The sequence below is a fragment of the Panulirus ornatus genome, chromosome 12 (genome assembly GCF_036320965.1).
Source record: "Panulirus ornatus isolate Po-2019 chromosome 12, ASM3632096v1, whole genome shotgun sequence".
Lineage (NCBI taxonomy): Eukaryota > Metazoa > Arthropoda > Malacostraca > Decapoda > Palinuridae > Panulirus > Panulirus ornatus.
In genome coordinates, this window is record NC_092235.1 from 63,064,584 (window position 1) to 63,087,798 (window position 23,215).

Here is a 23,215-nt window from a genome sequence, read left to right on the forward strand (position 1 = left end):
TTACATGTCTTGTTATATTGAGGGGTAGGGGGACTGTGGTGGGTAAATGAGACTAGTATAGGTGGTGAGTGAAGTTAACGGACATAGATTAGTACGATAGGGGATTATGTAATGGAGGGTATGAGCATGGAGTGGGGCGGGTTGAGGAGAGCGGTGGGAGAATGTGAGCACGCCAGGGTGAGTGGGTAGTTAGATCTATAAATCGGCGATGAGAACTTGGGTGGGGCTAGAGGTGAAGAACGAGACGAGACAGTGTAGTGAGAGGAGCGCGTGAGAGTAGAGGGCGTGAGTCGTAAGTGTACATGAACAGAGTCTTAGCATGATATCTATGTGACGTGGTGTAGGGTAGGTTGTTAGGACGGGAGTGACAGGGAGGATGGGGTGTTTGGATCGAATGTTGTATATTGATGTGTGTGTTGGATGTGTGAGAGTGGGTCAACGAGGATGGTTTTGGACAGGTCAGTGTTAGCTGGTAGGAGGAGGGGATACACTAGAGTAGAGACATGGATTATGGTCGTTAGACATGGGATGAGTGCGTCACATGGGATGTGAACAGGTGGTGGGACTAGGGGACACACTTGGGGTGTGCTTACAGGGAGGGGGGGGGGTGGGGTTAAGGGTGTTGATAAGGGTTGATAGAGAAAGGTGATGACGATATACAGGGTATAGTTTGTGGGTCGTGGTGGAGTGTGAGGGGGGAGATAGGGTAGTTAGGTGTTTGGGAGTGTGGAGTGTGAGTCTTATGGTTGGGGGTTTAGGTTTGGCTGGTAGTTCAGGTGTTAGTTATGATATGACGGTAAATGTTGGGGTGCAGTTAGACCGTAGGAGTGCCATGTATTGTGGTGTGGGATAGTGGAGAGTTTAGGATCGATTAGACGAGTCGGGCTTCATGGAGGTTTGTGGATGATGTAGGATAGGGTACATCATATAGGTGTTAGACGTGGGTGAGTGTGTATGACTTGTTATGGGGCGATTATGCGAGCTATTAGGCAGTGTTGTGGGAGTGGGGGAGTGTGTTTGGGCACATGACATGCATGGGGGATGAGATGCTATGTGCGTTGGGGTTGATATGAGGGGTTGAAGGATAGACAGTGGGAGCGGAGGTGTGTGTAGGGGAATGGATGGGAGAGGAGTACTTTGGAGGCGTGGTACTGTTATTTGTGCGTTCAGTGTTTTGGGGGTATGGTGTAGGGTTGGCCGTGAGGTGATGATATACATTTGTCAGTGTAACTTACGACTGGTATCTATGTGGGGTAGGGGTGGGTGTTATAAGGGTGGAGGTATGCGAGGGTCTGGTTTTGTGTAAATAGTGGAAATAGGATGGTGAGAGTGATGTATGATGAGGAGGATTTTATTTGTACTAAGCTTGGTGTGTGTAGTGTCTGACTATGTTCGGATTCTTTGTGTTATGGGGAGTAGATGTGGTGGAGTGGGACATGTAGATGAGCAATGTGTTTGTTTATGTGTAGTATCAGGTTTGGAGTAGGCATGAGTGTAGGGGGGAATTGTGGTTTGAGTGGGGTATGTTGTTATGATATTGTGTTTTATAAGGGGGTGTGGGTACTTTGTCATGGAAGGAAAAGACAGATGAAGGGTGAAAGGCTATTAGTGTGAAAGATTGGGGTTTATTTGTGTTTTGCTTCTGTCATAAGGGAAGTATGTATGTACATTTGACTGAGTGAATGTATATGTAATGTTGAAAGGAAGAAAAGTTTTATAACATTTTCTTCTGTTGTATCCCATCAGGTCCTCCTGGTTCTCCTCCTGGTTCTCCCCTGGTTCTCCACCTGGTTCTCGTGTCAATTTATATTCCAACCCATCCCAAATTGGATTTTCATTAGAGCATACATATGCTCCTTCTAGTTAGGTGGTCATGCAGCTTTAGTGAAACGCTCGAGTGTGTTTAGACGAGTATACACTGACTACGTAGATGCCCTCAGGATGTTTGATGGAGTAGAATATGATAACTTTGAAATTCATTCATCAGAAATTACTAGAGCTGAATCCTGTAGCTGCTGAAAAAGATAATGTTACATATCAAGCAAGACAATAGGAGGGGAGAAAGCAAGGTGATAAGAAAAATGTTCATTTGTCAAAATATGTCAAGTGATGAGTGCAGTGTTCTATCTGTGCCACCATGGCAAAATCTTCTCATAGGTGCTTATAAGTAGGTTGCCTTAATTACTTACATTTATTGTGCTAAAAGATGAATCCAATGAGAGAGAAGTGGAGTTTTGAAGAATGGAAAGCATTTACCTTGTTTGGGGAATACTTTGAGCAGTCCTGTGGATCCAAATCCTGCCCATAATCACAAATTTTTTCTTATTGACTTTCTCTTCTTTTTTTTCTGTAGATTGGACTGAATTCATCTGTTGGTAGTGATTAGGGAACTCAGTACTTAGATATTCTTTATTTATTCATGTAACAGTTTCATTTGGTACATGGTAAAATTAGTGTCAATGATATGTTTTTTCTCATACTTTATTTCAGAAATCAGGACTCTTCTTTTTCACTGATTTAACAACAGAAACAAGACTTGTAATGCAGCTGGTAAGCTTTTTAACATACTTTTTTGTTTCATAGGTTGTTTATTGAATGTTTTAAGAGTTTAACAATGACTTTCCCAACAGTTTTTTTCCCATAAATAAAGTTTAATTTTTCCAAAAGAAGGAACAGAGAAGGGGGCTAGGTGAGGATATTCCCCCAAAGGCCAAGTCCTCTGTTCTTAACGCTACCTCGCTAACGCGGGAAATGGCAAATAGTTTGAAAAATAAAAATCTAATAGTCATTAAGTGATGATCAGTTTACTTATGATCATAGATACAGTAACAGCTGATGTTTTTATTTGATTTATGGATGTACATAGATATTTCTGTATTAAAAGATGTGATTAGTCTGGTCAAGTTACAATTATATATTTCAGTGATGGTAAAATGTGATCATGTTACAATTATATTTTCAATAATGAGGCAACAGCCAATCACATTACAGTTACATATTCAAGACTGAAGTAATATCTTTCTCTTATAGTTGTAGTGCCAGAGTTGAGGGACTTTATTGACATTTTTTGAGTCCAAAACAGTTCACTGTTTTTTAGGGTACAAAATTTCTGTATACTGAATCGAAGAACCAGTTTCTTATGAAAATACAGGTTGAGTACCCCTTATCCAAAATACCTGGGACCAAAAGTATTTCGGATTTTGGATTTTTTTTTGGTTTTGGAAAATTTGCATATACATAATGAGAGTTGGGGTGAGAGACTATCAGTAAATTTTAGGAGAATAAAAAGATGTTCTGGAAGGAGGTAAATAGGGTGCGTAAGACAAGGGAGCAAATGGGAACTTCAGTGAAGGGCGTAAATGGGGAGGTGATAACAAGTAGTGGTGATGTGAGAAGGAGATGGAATGAGTATTTTGAAGGTTTGTTGAATGTGTCTGATGACAGAGTGGCAGATATAGGGTGTTTGGGTCGAGGTGGTGTGCAAAGTGAGAGGGTTAGGGAAAATGATTTGGTAAACAGAGTAGAGGTAGTAAAAGCTTGCGGAAGATGAAAGCCGGCAAGGCAGCAGGTTTGGATGGTATTGCAGTGGAATTTATTAAAAAAGGGGGTGACTGTATTGTTGACTGGTTGGTAAGGTTATTTAATGTATGTATGACTCATGGTGAGGTGCCTGAGGATTGGCGGAATGCGTGCATAGTGCCATTGTACAAAGGCAAAGGGGATAAGAGTGAGTGCTCAAATTACAGAGGTATAAGTTTGTTGAGTATTCCTGGTAAATTATATGGGAGGGTATTGATTGAGAGGGTGAAGGCATGTACAGAGCATCAGATTGGGGAAGAGCAGTGTGGTTTCAGAAGTGGTAGAGGTTGTGTGGATCAGGTGTTTGCTTTGAAGAATGTATGTGAGAAATACTTAGAAAAGCAAATGGATTTGTATGTAGCATTTATGGATCTGGAGAAGGCATATGATAGAGTTGATAGAGATGCTCTGTGGAAGGTATTAAGAATATATGGTGTGGGAGGCAAGTTGTTAGAAGCAGTGAAAAGTTTTTATCGAGGATGTAAGGCATGTGTACGTGTAGGAAGAGAGGAAAGTGATTGGTTCTCAGTGAATAATTTATTCGAATAAGTTATGAAAGGGTAAGAGAGATTATCATTATTATTATTATTTATTTTTTTTATTATACTTTGTCGCTGTCTCCGCGTTTGCGAGTAGCGCAAGGAAACAGACGAAAGAAATGGCCCAACCCCCCCCATACACATGTATATACATACATCCACACACGCAAATATACATACCTACACAGCTTTCCATGGTTTACCCCAGACGCTTCACATGCCTTGATTCAATCCACTGACAGCACGTCAACCCAGTATATCACATCGCTCCAATTCACTCTATTCCTTGCCCTCCTTTCACCCTCCTGCATGTTCAGGCCCCGATCACACAAAAATCTTTTTCACTCCATCTTTCCACCTCCAATTTGGTCTCCCTCTTCTCCTCGTTCCCTCCACCTCTGACACATATATCCTCTTGGTCAATATATATATATATATATATATATATATATATATATATATATATATATATATATATATATATATATACACACAGACATATACATATATACACATGTACATAATTCATAGTCTGCCCTTATTCATTCCCGTTGCCACCCCGCCACACATGAAATAACCCCCTCCCCCACATGTACCTGAGGTAGTGCTAGGAAAAGACAACAAAGGCCACATTTGTTCACACTCAGTCTCTAGCTGTCATGTATAATGCACCGAAACCACAGCTCCCTTTCCACGTCCAGGCCCCACAGAACTTTCCATGGTTTACCCCAGACGCTTCACATGCCCTGGTTCAATCCATTGACAGCACGTCGACCCCGGTATACCACATCATTCCAGTTCACTCTATTCCTTGCACGCCTTTCACCCTTCTGCATGTTCAGGCCCCGATCATTCAAAATCTTTTTCACTCCATCTTTCCACCTCCAATATGGTCTCCCATTTCTCCTTGCTCCCTCCACCTCTGACACATATATCCTGTTTGTCAATCTTTCCTCACTCATTCTCTCCATGTGACCAAACCATTTCAAAACACCCTCTTCTGCTCTCTCAACCACACTCTTTTTATTACCTCACATCTCTCTTACCCTTTCATTACTTACTCGAACAAACCACCTCACACCACATATAGTCCCCAGACATCTCATTTCCAGCACATCCACCCTCCTCTGCACAACTCTATCTGTAGCCCACACCTCGCAACCATATAACATTGTTGGAACCACTATTCCTTCAAACATACCCATTTTTGTTTTCCAAGATAACGTTCTCGACTTCCACATGTTCTTCAACGATCCCAGAACTTTCGCCCCCTCCCCCACCCTATGATTCACTTCCACTTCCATGGTTCCATCTGCTACCAAATCCACTCTCAGATATCTAAAACACTTCACTTCCTCCAGTTTTTCTCCATTCAAACTTACCTCCCAATTGACTTGTACCTCAATTCTACTATACCTAATAACCTTGCTATTATTCACATTTACTCTCAGCTTTCTTCTTTCACACACTTTACCAAACTCAGTCACCAGCTTCTGCAGTTTCTCACCCGAATCAGCCACCAGCGCTGTATCATCAGCGAATAACTGACTCACTCCCCAAGCTCTCTCATCCACAACAGACTGCACACTTGCCCCTCTTGCCAAAACTCTTGCATACACCTCCCTAACAACCCCATCCATAAACAAATTAAACAACCATGGAGCCATCATGCACCCCTGCCGCAAACCAACATTCACTGAGAACCAATCACTTTCCTCTCTTCCTACATGTACACATGCCTTACATCCTTGATAAAATCTTTTCACTGCTTCTAACAACTTGCCTCCCACACCATATATTCTTGATACCTTCCACAGAGCATCTCTATCAACTCTATCATATGCCTTCTTCCATATACCTCATTTTTCTCTTTCATAAGTAAGTTTACTTCTTCATCTCACCACTCTCTACCCTTTCTAACCTGCCCATCTTCCACTGTATACATGCCGCACACATCTCCTGCACATGCTAGCACTACTTCTCTCATTACCTCACCTGCTCTCCTAGCCTCATTTACCCTCACTTTTTGCCATTCTACTCTCAGTCTCTCATGGAATTTCTTTGCAGTCTCTTGTGGAATTTCTTTGCATAAATCTCTATTCAAGCTCATTTACTTTCATGCCTCTCTTTTTTCCAATAATGTTTTCCAAAGAACCTCTACAAATCTTCACCTATGTCTCCACAAGATGATGATCAGACATCCCATCAGCTGTACTTCTCAGCACATTGACATCCAAAGGTCTTTGTTTTGCATGCCTATCATTTTGTATGTAATCCAGTTATGCCTGCTAATTATTTTTCATTTACATAACCATGCTTGTTTATCCTTTTTTTAAACCAGGTATTCCACGTCATCAGAACTTTTTCAGCACACAACTCCACAAGGTGTTTACCATTTCCACTCACATTATTAAATTCTCCATGCCCTCCAGTTATACCCTGAACTGCAACATTTCTCACTTTCTGAGTTACATCATCCATCACTAATATCCGGTCTCTTGCATCAAAACTGCTCATCCATTCAATCTCCTGCTCCCAGTACACTTGCCCCTCTTAATCTTTCATCTTAGTAAGTAGTAGTTGGTAGGAAGCCAATGATGAGGAAGGTATAATACCAATACTACCTGCCTGGGTATCAGGAGAGTTAGAGACATTTGCTTAATGAGCTAGAACTTTAGTGGTTGTCAAGTTGCACTCTGACCTAGGTAGCTGTCTTTTCTTTCTGCCTCACTAACTTATAGACTACTGGCATTCCTTCCACAAACATACAATCTCTCCTTGTCATATGTAACACTTGACAACACTTAAATCACGTAGCTCATTCTTTGTAACTACATTTTCCTGCAGTGAGCACTATACGCTAGCCCTGCCTTTTGGCAAAATGGTAGGAGCAGTTGGTGGATGTAGTAGGTAGGAACATTTAGGCAAGAGCATTAGGTAGAAACATTAGGTAGAAGTAGTAGGTAGGAGCTTTAGATAGAAGTATTCATTAAGAACATTAGATAGGAGCTTCTGCAAACACTGCACTTGACTTGCCCTCAGCCAGTGGCCTGTTAAGGGTGAGGTACTAAAGGTTAAGGTGCGGCATTGGAGCTCTTTGGTTATGGAGACTCTATTGCCATGGCTATCCCTTTGAGGGAATTCCAATTGGAACAGGTGTCAGAGATATAGATATATAGATGATATTTTTTTCATGGCATAAGCACCAATAGTTACCCATCTCCTACAATCCATTTTCAGTTTTTCTCAAATAAGTCTGGAGCTCAGTTCCTTACACTCTTTCAATTAGTCCCACAACTACTGCTGCAGCAGTAGTGCTACCCCTTCCGTAAGTCATACCCTCACACCAACACCTTACTCCAAAGACATCTCCAAATGATTGTTCCCTTGTACCTTAGAGCTTTGTTTCACTTAGAGCCAGAACATGCAGGTTTCTTTTCTCAAGCATACTACCTATCTCTCCTTTCTTCTTGGTTACATCCACACACATTTAGACACCCCAGCCTGAGCCTTTAAGGAGAATGATCTCTCTTCTCTTGGCTTTGTCTTTTAGAAATTGAAATACAAGAAGTAGAGGTTTCCAGCCCCTGCTCCTGCCCCTTTTAGTAACCTTTGATGTGTAATACAGAGGTAGAGTTCCATACTACAGCTCACTTTTTTCACTCCTTATAATACTCATTTCCTCTCTTGTACAATCACATTTCCTCTCATTAGCGCAGCATTTTGGATTGGGGAAGTGGTAACTTTGAAATTAGTTTTTGCTTAAGTGCAATTTTTCCCTATATTTCATTCTAAGAATCATTTGTTTACCATGTTCAAATTTGAAACACCACTATTCAACTTTTTATTAATGTAAACATGTTCAGCATAACCTTATCCTCCACTGTTCTCGAAACCCCTCATAATCAACATCACAAAGTCTGCTCTCCAAAAGCTTGAAGTGTTATAAAGATGCCGTAATTATTTTTCTTGTGAGCAGCTGTTTCACATCTATGGGGGTTTTGTTCGCCTAAGTATGGAATACTGCTCACATCTGGAATCAGAAGCTTTTCATCTCATTAATTACCTTGGCATCACCTCTCTCTAACCTTCTCTGTGTACTGTAATGTTGCTGTTTACTTTCTCTTCTGTAGGTATTATTTTGGTCATTGTTTTTGTGAACTGTCTGCATGAGGTCCTACCCCTAAGGTTTGGATCCTTGGCATGTGTTTAGCTGCTGCTTCTCAGATCTTCTGTGTGGAGACCAGCCACTTGAAGGTTGGCTGTTACGAAGCCTCCTTCTTCCTGCGAACAGCTAAGCTGTGGAATTCTTCTTTTCCTTCTTTTGTTTTTCTCCCTTCATTTAACTTTTCTTCCTTCAAGTATCAGGTCTATAAAAACTTGTGGAGCCCTGATTTATTTCTCTTTTCTCTATAACTTTTTTCCTTCACCCCAGATGGCCTTGTTTGGGGCATGTTATTTGCCAGCACCCTGTCAGTCGCACAGTGAAAAAGTGTTTTGGAATGATTACTGTAAGATTTGTGAAATTTGTGAAATCTTGACCTTTTAGAAGTATGAGTTAAAATGTGAGTGTCATAACAGACCTTATTATTCAGTGTATTGTAGAAGCTATTGTCTGTGTATTATGGAAACAATGGTCAAGAATGTGAGAAATACTTTAATTATGGTTACTAATTAGAAAAAGGTTCAGGGTCCAGCAAAATGAAATGAATGGTGAGTATTAAATTTATATTTCAGAATGATCTTGTATTTTTAAAGTACTTCATGACAGTGATATTTCATTTTGCTTTGTTCTTTTTTATGTCGTTCATTGGAAATAGCATTATAATGAATTACAGTACAGTGCTATTTTAGTAATTATTACTGTAGTGTGTAACACTGAGTGAGGCAAGTGATGAAAAATAGTCACTGGTCCTCATGCATGTAATGCAGACTGTGCAGTAGAAGAGTTGTTTATTCTCACTACAAATTTTCTCATATGTTTTATTCCTAGACATCTCCAGAAGATGAGGCATTAGCATAGGGAATGGGATTGCTCTTGGGCAGAAGGATGTTAGATGTATATGTGAAATAAGTAAGAGCACAATAGGAAGAACAGCAGTGGTTAGATGGTCTTTGTCGATGAAGGAAAATACAGATGAAGGGTGAAAGTGCTGATTAGTGTGGAAAGATCAGGGGTTTATTTTATATGCTACTGTCATAAGGTATGTATTTATGTACATTTGACTGAGTGTAGATGTATATGTAAGTTTTGAAATGAAGGAAAGTTAATAACATTTTCTTCTGTTGTATCCCATCAGGTCCTCCTGGTTCTCCTCCTGGTTCTCCCCCTGGTTCTCCACCTGGTTCTCGTGTCAATTTATATTCCAACCCATCCCAAATTGGATTTTCATTAGAGCATCCATATGCTCCTCTACCGTTAGGTGGTCATGCAGCTTTAGTGAAACGCTCGAGTGTGTTTAGACGAGTATACACTGACTACGTAGATGCCCTCAGGATGTTTGATGTGAGTAGAATATGATAACTTTGAAATTCATTCATAGACAGTTAGAGCTGAATCCTGTAGCTGCTGAAAAAGATAATGTTACATATCAAGCAAGACAAATGAGGGGAGAAAGCAAGGTGATAAGAAAAATGTCATTTGTCAAAATATGTCAAGTGATGAGTGCAGTGTTCTATCTGTGCCACCATGGCAAAATCTTCTCATAGGTGCTTATAAGTAGGTTGCCTTATACTTACATTTATTGTGCTAAAAAGATGAATCCAATGAGAGAGAAGTGGAGTTTTGAAGAATGGAAAGCATTTACCTTGTTTGGGGAATACTTTGAGCAGTCCTGTGGATCCAAATCCTGCCCATAATCACAAATTTTTTCTTATTGACTTTCTCTTCTTTTTTTCTGTAGATTGGACTGAATTCATCTGTTGGTAGTGATTAGGGACTCAGTACTTAGATATTCTTTATTTATTCATGTAACAGTTACATTTGGTACATGGTAAATTAGTGTCAATGATATGTTTTTTCTCATACTTTATTTCAGAAATCAGGACTCTTCTTTTTCACTGATTTAACAACAGAAACAAGACCTTGTAATGCAGCTGGTAAGCTTTTAACATACTTTTTTGTTTCATAGGTTGTTTATTGAATGTTTTAAGAGTTTAACAATGACTTTCCCAACAGTTTTTTTCCCATAAATAAAGTTTAATTTTTCCAAAAGAAGGAACAGAGAAGGGGGCTAGGTGAGGATATTCCCCCAAAGGCCAAGTCCTCTGTTCTTAACGCTACCTCGCTAACGCGGGAAATGGCAAATAGTTTGAAAAATAAAAATCTAATAGTCATTAAGTGATGATCAGTTTACTTATGATCATAGATACAGTAACAGCTGATGTTTTTATTTGATTTATGGATGTACATAGATATTTCTGTATTAAAAGATGTGATTAGTCTGGTCAAGTTACAATTATATATTTCAGTGATGGTAAAATGTGATCATGTTACAATTATATTTTCAATAATGAGGCAACAGCCAATCACATTACAGTTACATATTCAAGACTGAAGTAATATCTTTCTCTTATAGTTGTAGTGCCAGAGCTGAGGGACTTTATTGACATTTTTGAGTCCAAAACAGTTCACTGTTTTTAGGGTACAAAATTTCTGTATACTGAATCGAAGAACCAGTTTCTTATGAAAATACAGGTTGAGTACCCCTTATCCAAAATACCTGGGACCAAAAGTATTTCGGATTTTGGATTTTTTTTGGTTTTGGAAAATTTGCATATACATAATGAGAGTTGGGGTGAGAGACTATCAGTAAATTTTAGGGAGAATAAAAAGATGTTCTGGAAGGAGGTAAATAGGGTGCGTAAGACAAGGGAGCAAATGGGAACTTCAGTGAAGGGCGTAAATGGGGAGGTGATAACAAGTAGTGGTGATGTGAGAAGGAGATGGAATGAGTATTTTGAAGGTTTGTTGAATGTGTCTGATGACAGAGTGGCAGATATAGGGTGTTTGGGTCGAGGTGGTGTGCAAAGTGAGAGGGTTAGGGAAAATGATTTGGTAAACAGAGTAGAGGTAGTAAAAGCTTTGCGGAAGATGAAAGCCGGCAAGGCAGCAGGTTTGGATGGTATTGCAGTGGAATTTATTAAAAAAGGGGGTGACTGTATTGTTGACTGGTTGGTAAGGTTATTTAATGTATGTATGACTCATGGTGAGGTGCCTGAGGATTGGCGGAATGCGTGCATAGTGCCATTGTACAAAGGCAAAGGGGATAAGAGTGAGTGCTCAAATTACAGAGGTATAAGTTTGTTGAGTATTCCTGGTAAATTATATGGGAGGGTATTGATTGAGAGGGTGAAGGCATGTACAGAGCATCAGATTGGGGAAGAGCAGTGTGGTTTCAGAAGTGGTAGAGGTTGTGTGGATCAGGTGTTTGCTTTGAAGAATGTATGTGAGAAATACTTAGAAAAGCAAATGGATTTGTATGTAGCATTTATGGATCTGGAGAAGGCATATGATAGAGTTGATAGAGATGCTCTGTGGAAGGTATTAAGAATATATGGTGTGGGAGGCAAGTTGTTAGAAGCAGTGAAAAGTTTTTATCGAGGATGTAAGGCATGTGTACGTGTAGGAAGAGAGGAAAGTGATTGGTTCTCAGTGAATAATTTATTCGAATAAGTTATGAAAGGGTAAGAGAGATTATCATTATTATTATTATTTATTTTTTTTATTATACTTTGTCGCTGTCTCCCGCGTTTGCGAGGTAGCGCAAGGAAACAGACGAAAGAAATGGCCCAACCCCCCCCCATACACATGTATATACATACATCCACACACGCAAATATACATACCTACACAGCTTTCCATGGTTTACCCCAGACGCTTCACATGCCTTGATTCAATCCACTGACAGCACATCAACCCCGGTATACCACATCGCTCCAATTCACTCTATTCCTTGCCCTCCTTTCACCCTCCTGCATGTTCAGGCCCCGATCACACAAAATCTTTTTCACTCCATCTTTCCACCTCCAATTTGGTCTCCCTCTTCTCCTCGTTCCCTCCACCTCCGACACATATATCCTCTTGGTCAATCTTTCCTCACTCATTCTCTCCATGTGCCCAAACCACTTCAAAACACCCTCTTCTGCTCTCTCAACCACGCTCTTTTTATTTCCACACATCTCTCTTACCCTTACGTTACTCACTCAATCAAACCACCTCACTCCACACATTGTCCTCAAACATCTCATTTCCAGCACATCCATCCTCCTGCGCACAACTCTATCCATAGCCCACGCCTCGCAACCATACAACATTGTTGGAACCACTATTCCTTCAAACAAACCCATTTTTGCTTTCCGAGATAATGTTCTCGACTTCCACACATTCTTCAAGGCCCCCAGAATTTTCGCCCCCTCCCCCACCCTATGATCCACTTCCGCTTCCATGGTTCCATCCGCTGCCAGATCCACTCCCAGATATCTAAAACACTTTACTTCCTCCAGTTTTTCTCCATTCAAACTTACCTCCCAATTGACTTGACCCTCAACCCTACTGTACCTAATAACCTTGCTCTTATTCACATTTACTCTTAACTTTCTTCTTTCACACACTTTACCAAACTGAGTCACCAGCTTCTGCAGTTTCTCACATGAATCAGCCACCAGCGCTGTATCATCAGCGAACAACAGCTGACTCACTTCCCAAGCTCTCTCATCCACAACAGACTTCATACTTGCCCCTCTTTCCAAAACTCTTGCATTTACCTCCCTAACAACCCCATCCATAAACAAATTAAACAACCATGGAGACATCACACACCCCTGCCGCAAACCTACATTCACTGAGAACCAATCACTTTCCTCTCTTCCTACACGTACACATGCCTTACATCCTCGATAAAAACTTTTCACTGCTTCTAACAACTTGCCTCCCACACCATATATTCTAAATACCTCCAATTTGGTCTCCCACTTCTTTTTCCCTCCACCTCAGACACATATATCCTCTGTCAATTTTTCCTCACTCATTCTCTCCATGTGACCAAACCATTTCAATACACCCCCTTCTGCTCTCTCCACCACACTCTTTTTATTACCTCACATCTCTCTTACCCTTTCATCACTTACTTATAGATATTCCCTCTTATTTGACGTTCTCTTAGGTGCACCTTTTGGGTGGCGACACCGTAGTATGGGACGAAGCAGTGCTTCAGGTGTTGTTGAGGCTCTTTATGATGATTATTCTCTTGGGATGGAGGGCAGATATTACTATGACGCTGTGGATGTCGCGGAACATGTTGCAGACAGAGTTGAGGAAAGATTTGAGAATATACGAAAGTACTTTCCAGAAACATGGCTTTGGAAATTATCAACTACTGGGTATGGAGAAGAATTGTTTTAGAATTGAATAAATGTTTCTTGAACTTGGTTGTCTTGCATGCATTTGCATTTTGAGCATGATGTTTGCTTTGCTAGATTTAGAATGTAAAAGTAATGAAGACTCAGTTGTGTAATGCAAATATTTGGACTACTGTACCATATTTATCTCAACTTGAATGTAACTAAATAATATTATATTGGTTTATATGTATCTTTCTAAATATAATCATTGTGTGTGTATGTAATTATCTATTTTATTTGTTTTATTTATTATACTTGATTGCCATTTCCCGTCAGCGAGGTAGTGCCAGGAAACAGATGGAGAATGGCATGTGAAGCATCTGGGGTAAACCATGGGAAGTTTTGTGGGGCCTGGATGTGGAAAGGAAGCTGTGGTTTCGGTGTATTATACATGACAGCTAGAGACTGAGTGTGAATGAATGTGGCCTTTGTTGTCTTTTCCTAGTGCTCCCTTGCATGTGTGTGGGGGAGGGGGTTGTCATTTCATGTGTGGCGGGGTGGTGACAAGAATGAATAAAGGCAGCAAGTATGAATTTGTACATGTTGAAATGTATAGGTATGTATATGTGCATGTGTGGACGTGTATGTATATACATGTGTATGTGGATGGGTTAGGCCATTCTTTCATCTGGTTCCTTGCGCTACCTCGTTAACGTGGGAGACAGCGACAAAGTATAATAAATAAGATAAATATATATATATATATATATATATATATATATATATATATATATATATATATATATATATGTAGGTTTGCGGCAGGGGTGTGTGATGTCTCCATGGTTGTTTAATTTGTTTATGGATGGGGTTGTTAGGGAGGTAAATGCAAGAGTTTTGGAAAGAGGGGCAAGTATGAAGTCTGTTGGGGATGAGAGAGCTTGGGAAGTGAGTCAGTTGTTGTTCGCTGATGATACAGCGCTGGTGGCTGATTCATGTGAGAAACTGCAGAAGCTGGTGACTGAGTTTGGTAAAGTGTGTGAAAGAAGAAAGTTAAGAGTAAATGTGAATAAGAGCAAGGTTATTAGGTACAGTAGGGTTGAGGGTCAAGTCAATTGGGAGGTGAGTTTGAATGGAGAAAAACTGGAGGAAGTGAAGTGTTTTAGATATCTGGGAGTGGATCTGGCAGCGGATGGAACCATGAAAGCGGAAGTGGATCATAGGGTGGGGGAGGGGGCGAAAATTCTGGGGGCCTTGAAGAATGTGTGGAACTCGAGAACATTATCTCGGAAAGCAAAAATGGGTATGTTTGAAGGAATAGTGGTTCCAACAATGTTGTATGGTTGCGAGGCGTGGGCTATGGATAGAGTTGTGCGCAGGAGGATGGATGTGCTGGAAATGAGATGTTTGAGGACAATGTGTGGTGTGAGGTGGTTTGATCGAGTGAGTAACGTAAGGGTAAGAGAGATGTGTGGAAATAAAAAGAGTGTGGTTGAGAGAGCAGAAGAGGGTGTTTTGAAGTGGTTTGGGCACATGGAGAGAATGAGTGAGGAAAGATTGACCAAGAGGATATATGTGTCGGAGGTGGAGGGAACGAGGAGAAGAGGGAGACCAAATTAGAGGTGGAAAGATGGAGTGAAAAAGATTTTGTGTGATCGGGGCCTGAACATGCAGGAGGGTGAAAGGAGGGCAAGGAATAGAGTGAATTGGAGCGATGTGGTATACCGGGGTTGACATGCTGTCAGTGGATTGAATCAAGGCATGTGAAGCGTCTGGGGTAAACCATGGAAAGCTGTGTAGGTGTGTATATTTACGTGTGTGGACGTATGTATATACATGTGTATGGGGGGGGTTGGGCCATTTCTTTCGTCTGTTTCCTTGCGCTACCTCGCAAACGCGGGAGACAGCGACAAAGTATAATATAATATAATATATATATAATATATAATATTTTTTTTTTTTTTTTTTTACCCCTCGAAGGCTCAGAGTGGGGTGCCTAAATGTTTGTGGATGTAACCAAGATGTGAAAAAAGAAGAGATAGGTAGTATGTTTGAGGAAAGGAACCTGGATGTTTTGGCTCTGAGTGAAACGAAGCTCAAGGGTAAAGGGGAAGAGTGGTTTGGGAATGTCTGGGGAGTAAAGTCAGGGGTTAGTGAGAGGACAAGAGCAAGGGAAGGAGTAGCAATACTCCTGAAACAGGAGTTGTGAGAGTATGTGATAGAGTGTAAGAAAGTAAATTCTCGATTAATATGGGTAAAACTGAAAGTTGATGGAGAGAGGTGGGTGATTATTGGTGCATATGCACCTGGGCATGAGAAGAAAGATCATGAGAGGCAAGTGTTTTGGGAGCAGCTGAATGAGTGTGTTAGTGGTTTTGATGCACGAGACCGGGTTATAGTGATGGGTGATTTGAATGCAAAGGTGAGTAATGTGGCAGTTGAGGGAATAATTGGTATACATGGGGTGTTCAGTGTTGTAAATGGAAATGGTGAAGAGCTTGTAGATTTATATGCTGAAAAAGGACTGATGATTGGGAATACCTGGTTTAAAAAGCGAGATATACATAAGTATACTTATGTAAGTAGGAGAGATGGCCAGAGAGCGTTATTAGATTACGTGTTAATTGACAGGCGTGCGAAAGAGAGACTTTTGGATGTTAATGTGCTGAGAGGTGCAACTGAAGGGATGTCTGATCATTATCTTGTGGAGGCTAAGGTGAAGATTTGTATGGGTTTTCAGAAAAGAAGAGTGAATGTTGGGGTGAAGAGGGTGGTGAGAGTAAGTGAGCTTGGGAAGGAGACCTGTGTGAGGAAGTACCAGGAGAGACTGAGTACAGAATGGAAAAAGGTGAGAACAATGGAAGTAAGGGGAGTGGGGGAGGAATGGGATGTATTTTGGGAATCAGTGATGGATTGCGCAAAAGATGCTTGTGGCATGAGAAGAGTGGGAGGTGGGTTGATTAGAAAGGGTAGTGAGTGGTGGGATGAAGAAGTAAGAGTATTAGTGAAAGAGAAGAGAGAGGCATTTGGACGATTTTTGCAGGGAAAAAATGCAATTGAGTGGGAGATGTATAAAAGAAAGAGACAGGAGGTCAAGAGAAAGGTGCAAGAGGTGAAAAAAAGGGCAAATGAGAGTTGGGGTGAAAGACTATCAGTAAATTTTAGGGAGAATAAAAAGATGTTCTGGAAGGAGGTAAATAGGGTGCGTAAGACAAGGGAGCAAATGGGAACTTCAGTGAAGGGCGTAAATGGGGAGGTGATAACAAGTAGTGGTGATGTGAGAAGGAGATGGAATGAGTATTTTGAAGGTTTGTTGAATGTGTCTGATGACAGAGTGGCAGATATAGGGTGTTTTGGTCGAGGTGGTGTGCAAAGTGAGAGGGTTAGGGAAAATGATTTGGTAAACAGAGAAGAGGTAGTAAAAGCTTTGCGGAAGATGAAAGCCGGCAAGGCAGCAGGATTGGATGGTATTGCAGTGGAATTTATTAAAAAAGGGGGTGACTGTATTGTTGACTGGTTGGTAAGGTTATTTAATGTATGTATGACTCATGGTGAGGTGCCTGAGGATTGGCGGAATGCGTGCATAGTGCCATTGTAAAAAGGCAAAGGGGATAAGAGTGAGTGCTCAAATTACAGAGGTATAAGTTTGTTGAGTATTCCTGGTAAATTATATGGGAGGGTATTGATTGAGAGGGTGAAGGCATGTACAGAGCATCAGATTGGGGAAGAGCAGTGCGGTTTCAGAAGTGGTAGAGGATGTGTGGATCAGGTTTTTGCTTTGAAGAATGTATGTGAGAAATACTTAGAAAAGCAAATGGATTTGTATGTAGCATTTATGGATCTGGAGAAGGCATATGATAGAGTTGATAGAGATGCTCTGTGGAAGGTATTAAGAATATATGGTGTGGGAAGCAAGTTGTTAGAAGCAGTGAAAAGTTTTTATCGAGGATGTAAGGCATGTGTACGTGTAGGAAGAGAGGAAAGTGATTGGTTCTCAGTGAATGCAGGTTTGCGGCAGGGGTGTGTGATGTCTCCATGGTTGTTTAATTTGTTTATGGATGGGGTTGTTAGGGAGGTAAATGCAAGAGTATATTTAGTTTAGAAGATTCTTTTTGCTTAGATACATTGGATTACATTAACAATATTTTGTTACCATGCAGCTTGTCCGGTATAAGAAGTGAGCAACTAACTTTACCTGACTCTATTACTGAGTGGGTTGGTAAAGCTGTGTGTGTACATCTAGAGAAGGGTCTTGGAGTCTCAGAAAGTGCTTCCATCACTACTTTTACCCCATTCTTTGTTGATCTCACTCTTCCCCCATCTATGAAACGTGGTGAGATTCTTCCAGTCAAGATATCTGTTTTTAACTACCTTGAAGAGGCTCTGCCAGTAAGTTTTTTATTTATTTTTATGTAAGTTAATACTTTTCTTTTCCAAAAATTTGTTAGTGGGTGCTAACATGTTCTGAAGACATTTTTTGACTTAGTGACTCTACAGACTGTATTTTCAGAATATTAAAAGCATCACTGTGTATGAACTCTATATGATTGTTTACATGACAGTATTATTTGCTGTGATAGTCACATGCAGTATATGAGTGCCTTTACCCTCCCTTGCTCCCTGTACTCTTGATGAGTTTGAGAGGTCAAATTAAGAGATAGACATTGATACTTTTATTTTCACTAATGATTACTTATTTGTACAGTACAGGGAAAGGCTTCTACACTAAAGAGGTTCCATGTCTTGGCCATTCAGTACCAAGTAGATTTTTTGATATTCTTATGCTAATAACATTTACAGCATTGGTATACTTAACAGACATTCCCTATAAATCCTAATAACATCCTTATCACCTCTTCCTCTGAATAAAAGAGCAGTAATATCTTTCATCCAATCCTCAGGCACAACCTTATGTTTCTATGCTAAAATACATATCAGATGCATCCACTGCATCATATCATATACATCATATACATATCAGATGCATCCACTGCATCATACTTTCTCAAGTCAGCATTTGTAAGTACTTTACTGTACCCTGAGTTAACATTATTTATGAATATTTTTGTACATGAAGGTTCGCTCTGCATAGAAATATAGCATAAAGGTTAATATAAGATGTAAATTTGTTACAGTATACCAAGCTGCTTAGTAGGAGATCCATCCATCTGACCTCTCCCCTTTCTGGTATGTAGTAGCCCAATAAACTGGTCACAAAACAAGCTGGGAATTTTGTTGCTGACACAATTACAGTGTGATCAATAAATTTTGATATAGCTTTATTCCTTTAAAATTTTCTTGATAAAGTATTATCATATAACATCCAGGCAATTGACTCTTCCAGTTAGACAACTATTTTAGGGTTCCACCATAATTGGATAATCAGATTTTTACTCTACTTACATCTGTATACACATTGCCCATCAATTATACTAAACACTGCAATTTTGCATTCATTTTTTTCTATACTTCAGTATGCCTATTAACCTACTGAGGTGTAATGTGACATCAGGGATAAGTGAATATATTTGGGACAGCAGAGCGGTAAAACATAACTGCCTCATGTTCATGAATACCGTAGAATGTTGCCAGAGGCCCATATCAAAGCAGTAAAAGAAGCAAACTTTGTGATAGCAAATATTAGAATTATTTTTCTGTATACAGATAGAGAAAAGTTTTGTGAACTATTCAACATATGTTAGACCAAAACTAGATTATGTTTTTCAAGTCTGGTCACTGCACTTAAAGAAACAAAATGATTTAAGCAACAGAGTCCAAAGAAAGGCAACTAAGAAAGGAGGTAACTATGTTATGAGAGTTGAGATACAGTGAGGAGCTGAGGTGTACAAATTTGTTCACTACGGATGAGAGGAAAGAGAGGGGTGACCTTACAAAAGTCTTTAAGTTTCTAAATCAGCTGGATAATGTCTGTTGTGAAATGCTCTTCATGAAGAGTGAGGACAGAGTGACCAGAAATCATGGCAAAAAGCAAGGCAAGAAATCTACTAACAAGAACAAGAAGTACTATTGTAGGTTAAAGGTGATGGATAGTCAGAAATTTCAACTTGAATTTTTTGGAATTTTCTCAATAGCATAGATTTTCTATAAAAAGTCATTATAGGAAGTATTTTTCATGCTGAATACAAATTTGGTGATAAAATATCATTTAGTTGTTTTTATGACATTCAATTAAGCTTTTAAATGGAGTCAATTTTAAGATATTTTCTGATCCTTTGCATCGTATTTACTTGGTATGAATCGGTAAGTGAGAGGATTATGATATATTTCCCATGATTATTTCAAGTATAGAAATGTTTGAAAATCTTGTCGTTGAATTTTAAAACAAGAAGTTTTTTGAGCTAAAAGATCTGAACTATTACCTTCAAGTATTGGTATTGTTCTCAGAAAAACAGATTTCCATTAAAGACTCAAAATTAATATAAGTATTTTTCCTGCTGAATACAAATCTGGTGTTAGAATAGCATTTAGTCATCTATATGACATTCAGTTAAGCTGTTAAATGAACTCAATTTTAAAATATTTTGTTTCTTTGTAATGTATATACTGACTATATATGTAACTGAGAGTATTTTGATATATTTTCCATGATTATTTCATTTATAGAAGTGTTTGATTATCTTATCGTTCAATTTCAAAACAAAAAGATTTTTGAGCTAAAAAAAAAAACCTGAACTATTACCTTCAATTTTTGGCCTTTTTTCCCAGAAAAATAAATTTCCTTTAGAAATTGGTAAATGTTTTTATACTGAATACAAATCTGTTGTTAAAATATAGTTTAGTTATCTTTATGACATTCACTTAAACTGTTAGATGAAGTGAGTTTTGAAATATTTTCTGCTTTGCATCGTATTTACTGGGTATATATCAGTAACTGAGAGCATTATGATATTTCTTCCATGATTATTTTAAGTATAGAAATGTTTGAATATTTTATCTTTCAATTTTGAAACAAAAAGGTTTTCGAGTTAAAAAATCTCCTTAATTATTACCTTCAATTTTTGTTATTTTTCTCAGAAAAATGAATTTATTTTAAAAACTCATTTATTTATTTATTTATTTGATAAAAAGAGTGTGGTTGAGAGAGCAGAAGAGTGTGTTTTGAAATGGTTTGGTCACATGGAGAGAATGAGTGGGGAAGGATTGACCAAGAGAATATATGTGTCAGAGGTGTAGGGAACAAGGAGAAGTGGGAGACCAAATTGGAGGTGGAAAGATGGAGTGAAAAAGATTTTGAGTGATTGGGGCCTGAACATGCAGGAGGGTGAAAGGCGTGCAAGGAATTGAGTGAATTGGAATGATGTGGTATACCGGGGCCGACGTGCTGTCAGTGGATTAAACCAGGGCATGTGAAGCATCTGGGGTAAACCATGGAAAGTTGTGTGGGGCCTGGATGTGGAAGGGGAGCTGTGGTTTCGGTGCATTATTGCGTGACAGCTGGGGGCTGAGTGTGAGCGAATGTGGCCTTTGTTATCTTTTCCTAGTGCTACTTCGTGCTTATGCAGGGGGAGGGGATTGTTATTTCATGTGTGGCGAGGTGGCGATGGGAATGAATAAAGGCAGACATTATGAATTATGTACATGTGTATATATGTATAAGTTTGTGTGTGTATATATATGTATACGTTGAGATGTATAGGTATGTATATTTGTGTGTGTGGACATGTATGTATATACATGTGTATATGGGTGGGTTGGGCCATTCTTTCGTCTGTTTCCTTGCGCTACCTCGCTAACGCGGGAGACAGCGACAAAGTAAAATGAATAAATAAATAAAGAGCATTATGATATATTTTCCATGATTATTTCAAGTATAGAAGTGTTTGAATATTTGAATGTCTTATCTTTCAATTTCAAAACAAAAAGTTTTATTAGCTAAAAAGTACCCTGAACTATTATCTTCAATTTTTTGCATTTTTCTCAGAAAAATAGATTTCCTTTAAAAATTTGTTATGAGAAGTATTTTTCATGCTGAATAGAAATCTAGTGTTAAAATATCGTTTAGTCATATTTATGACATTCACTTAAGCTGTTAAATGAAGTGCGTTTTGAAATATTTTCTGCTCCTTTGCATTGTATTTACTGGGTATCTATCGGTAACTAAGAGGATTATGATATATTTTCCATGATTATTTTGAATGTAGAAGTATGTGAATATTTTATCTTTCAATTTTGAAACAAAAAGATTTTGGAGCTAAAAAATCTCCAAAATCTTTTTGTTTCAAAATTGAAAGATAAAATATTCACTTCTATATTCAAAATATCATGGAAAATATATCACAATCTTCTCAAGTTACCGATACATACCCAGTAAATACGATGCAAAGGAGCAGAAAATATTTCAAAACGCACTTCGTTTAACAACTTAAATGAATGTCATAAAGACACTAAACAACTAAACCTTCAATTTTTGGAATTTTCTCAGAAAAATAAATTCCCTTAAAAAACCCATTATAGGAAGAGTTTTTCATTCTGAATACAAATATGGTGGTATTGTTAAAATACCATTTAGTCCGCTTAGTGACTCTCAGTTAAATTGTTAAATAAAGTCAATTTTAAGATATTTCTGCTCCTATGCATCATACATTCTGGGTATGTATTGGTAACTAATATCTTTATGATACCTGTTTTTTGGTATTTTTCTCAAAAAATGGATTTCTATGAAAGACTCAATTTAGATATAAGAAGTATTTTTCCTGCTGAATACAAATCTGGTGTTAGAATAGCGTTGTCATCTATATGACATTCAGTTAAGCTGTTAAATGAACTCAAATTTAGAATATTTTCTGTTGCTTTTTATTGTATTTACTGAGTTTATATTGGCACTGAGAGCATTTTGATATATTTCCCTTGATTATTTCAAGTATAGAAGTGTTTGAATATCTTATTTTTCAATTTCAAAACAAAAGGTTTTTTGAGCTAAAAAATCCTGAACTATTACCTGCCATTTTTGGCTTTTTACCAGAAAAATAAATTTCCACCTGAAATTCGTTATAAGAAATATTTTTCATGCTGAATACAATTTTTTTTTTTTTTTTTTTTTTTTTTTTGCCGCTGTCTCCCGCATTTGTGAGGTAGCGCAAGGAAACAGACGAAAGAAATGGCCCAACCCATCCCCATACACATGTATATACATACGTCCACACACGCAAATATACATACCTACACAGCTTTCCATGGTTTACCCCAGACGCTTCACATGCCTTGATTCAATCCACTGACGTGTTAAAATATAGTTTAATTATCTTTATGAAATTCACTTAAACAGTTAAATGAAGTGAGTTTTAAAATATATCTGTATGACTAGTTTTCCATCCGTATGACTAGTTACCACACAATAGAGAAATATTCTATTTTGTTTCATATACTGTATACATGTTGAAAATTTTCATTATTAGCTTTTTTTGTGTTGTGGAAGTTCTCATTATCATAACATCCATCATTTGGTTTGAGAAATCTCCCTTACCATTGAACTTACAAAAACTACAAAGTCTTTGCAATGTTCATTGTATCTTTTCTTGTAGGGTCCAGGTAGCAACCATTTCACAATATTGTTAATTGTTCCTTGAATTAGTTGCTCAAATGCCTCCATTAATTTCCATTAGGTACTCTTCCCATTTGTATATGACATATAGGGCTTTTTGTAATTTTTATCTTCTGTTCCCACTGTTTTACTTATTGTTGTGTTCTCTGCAACATACCAGACTGTACTTTCACATAAATTTCTGTGTGTGAAA

The 23,215-nt window shown here is 38.7% G+C and overlaps 1 protein-coding gene across 1 annotated transcript in view; it reads left to right on the plus strand.

The window, feature by feature from the left end:
- The window catches only part of LOC139752129 (alpha-2-macroglobulin-like), a 196,432-nt gene that overhangs the window by 95,181 nt on the left and 78,036 nt on the right, over nucleotides 1-23,215 (plus strand). Inside the window, exons 15-16 of the mRNA XM_071668047.1 lie at nucleotides 13,283-13,499; nucleotides 17,621-17,849. Coding sequence (XP_071524148.1) covers nucleotides 13,283-13,499; nucleotides 17,621-17,849 — 446 coding nt within the window. The remainder of the gene's footprint in view (nucleotides 1-13,282; nucleotides 13,500-17,620; nucleotides 17,850-23,215) is intronic.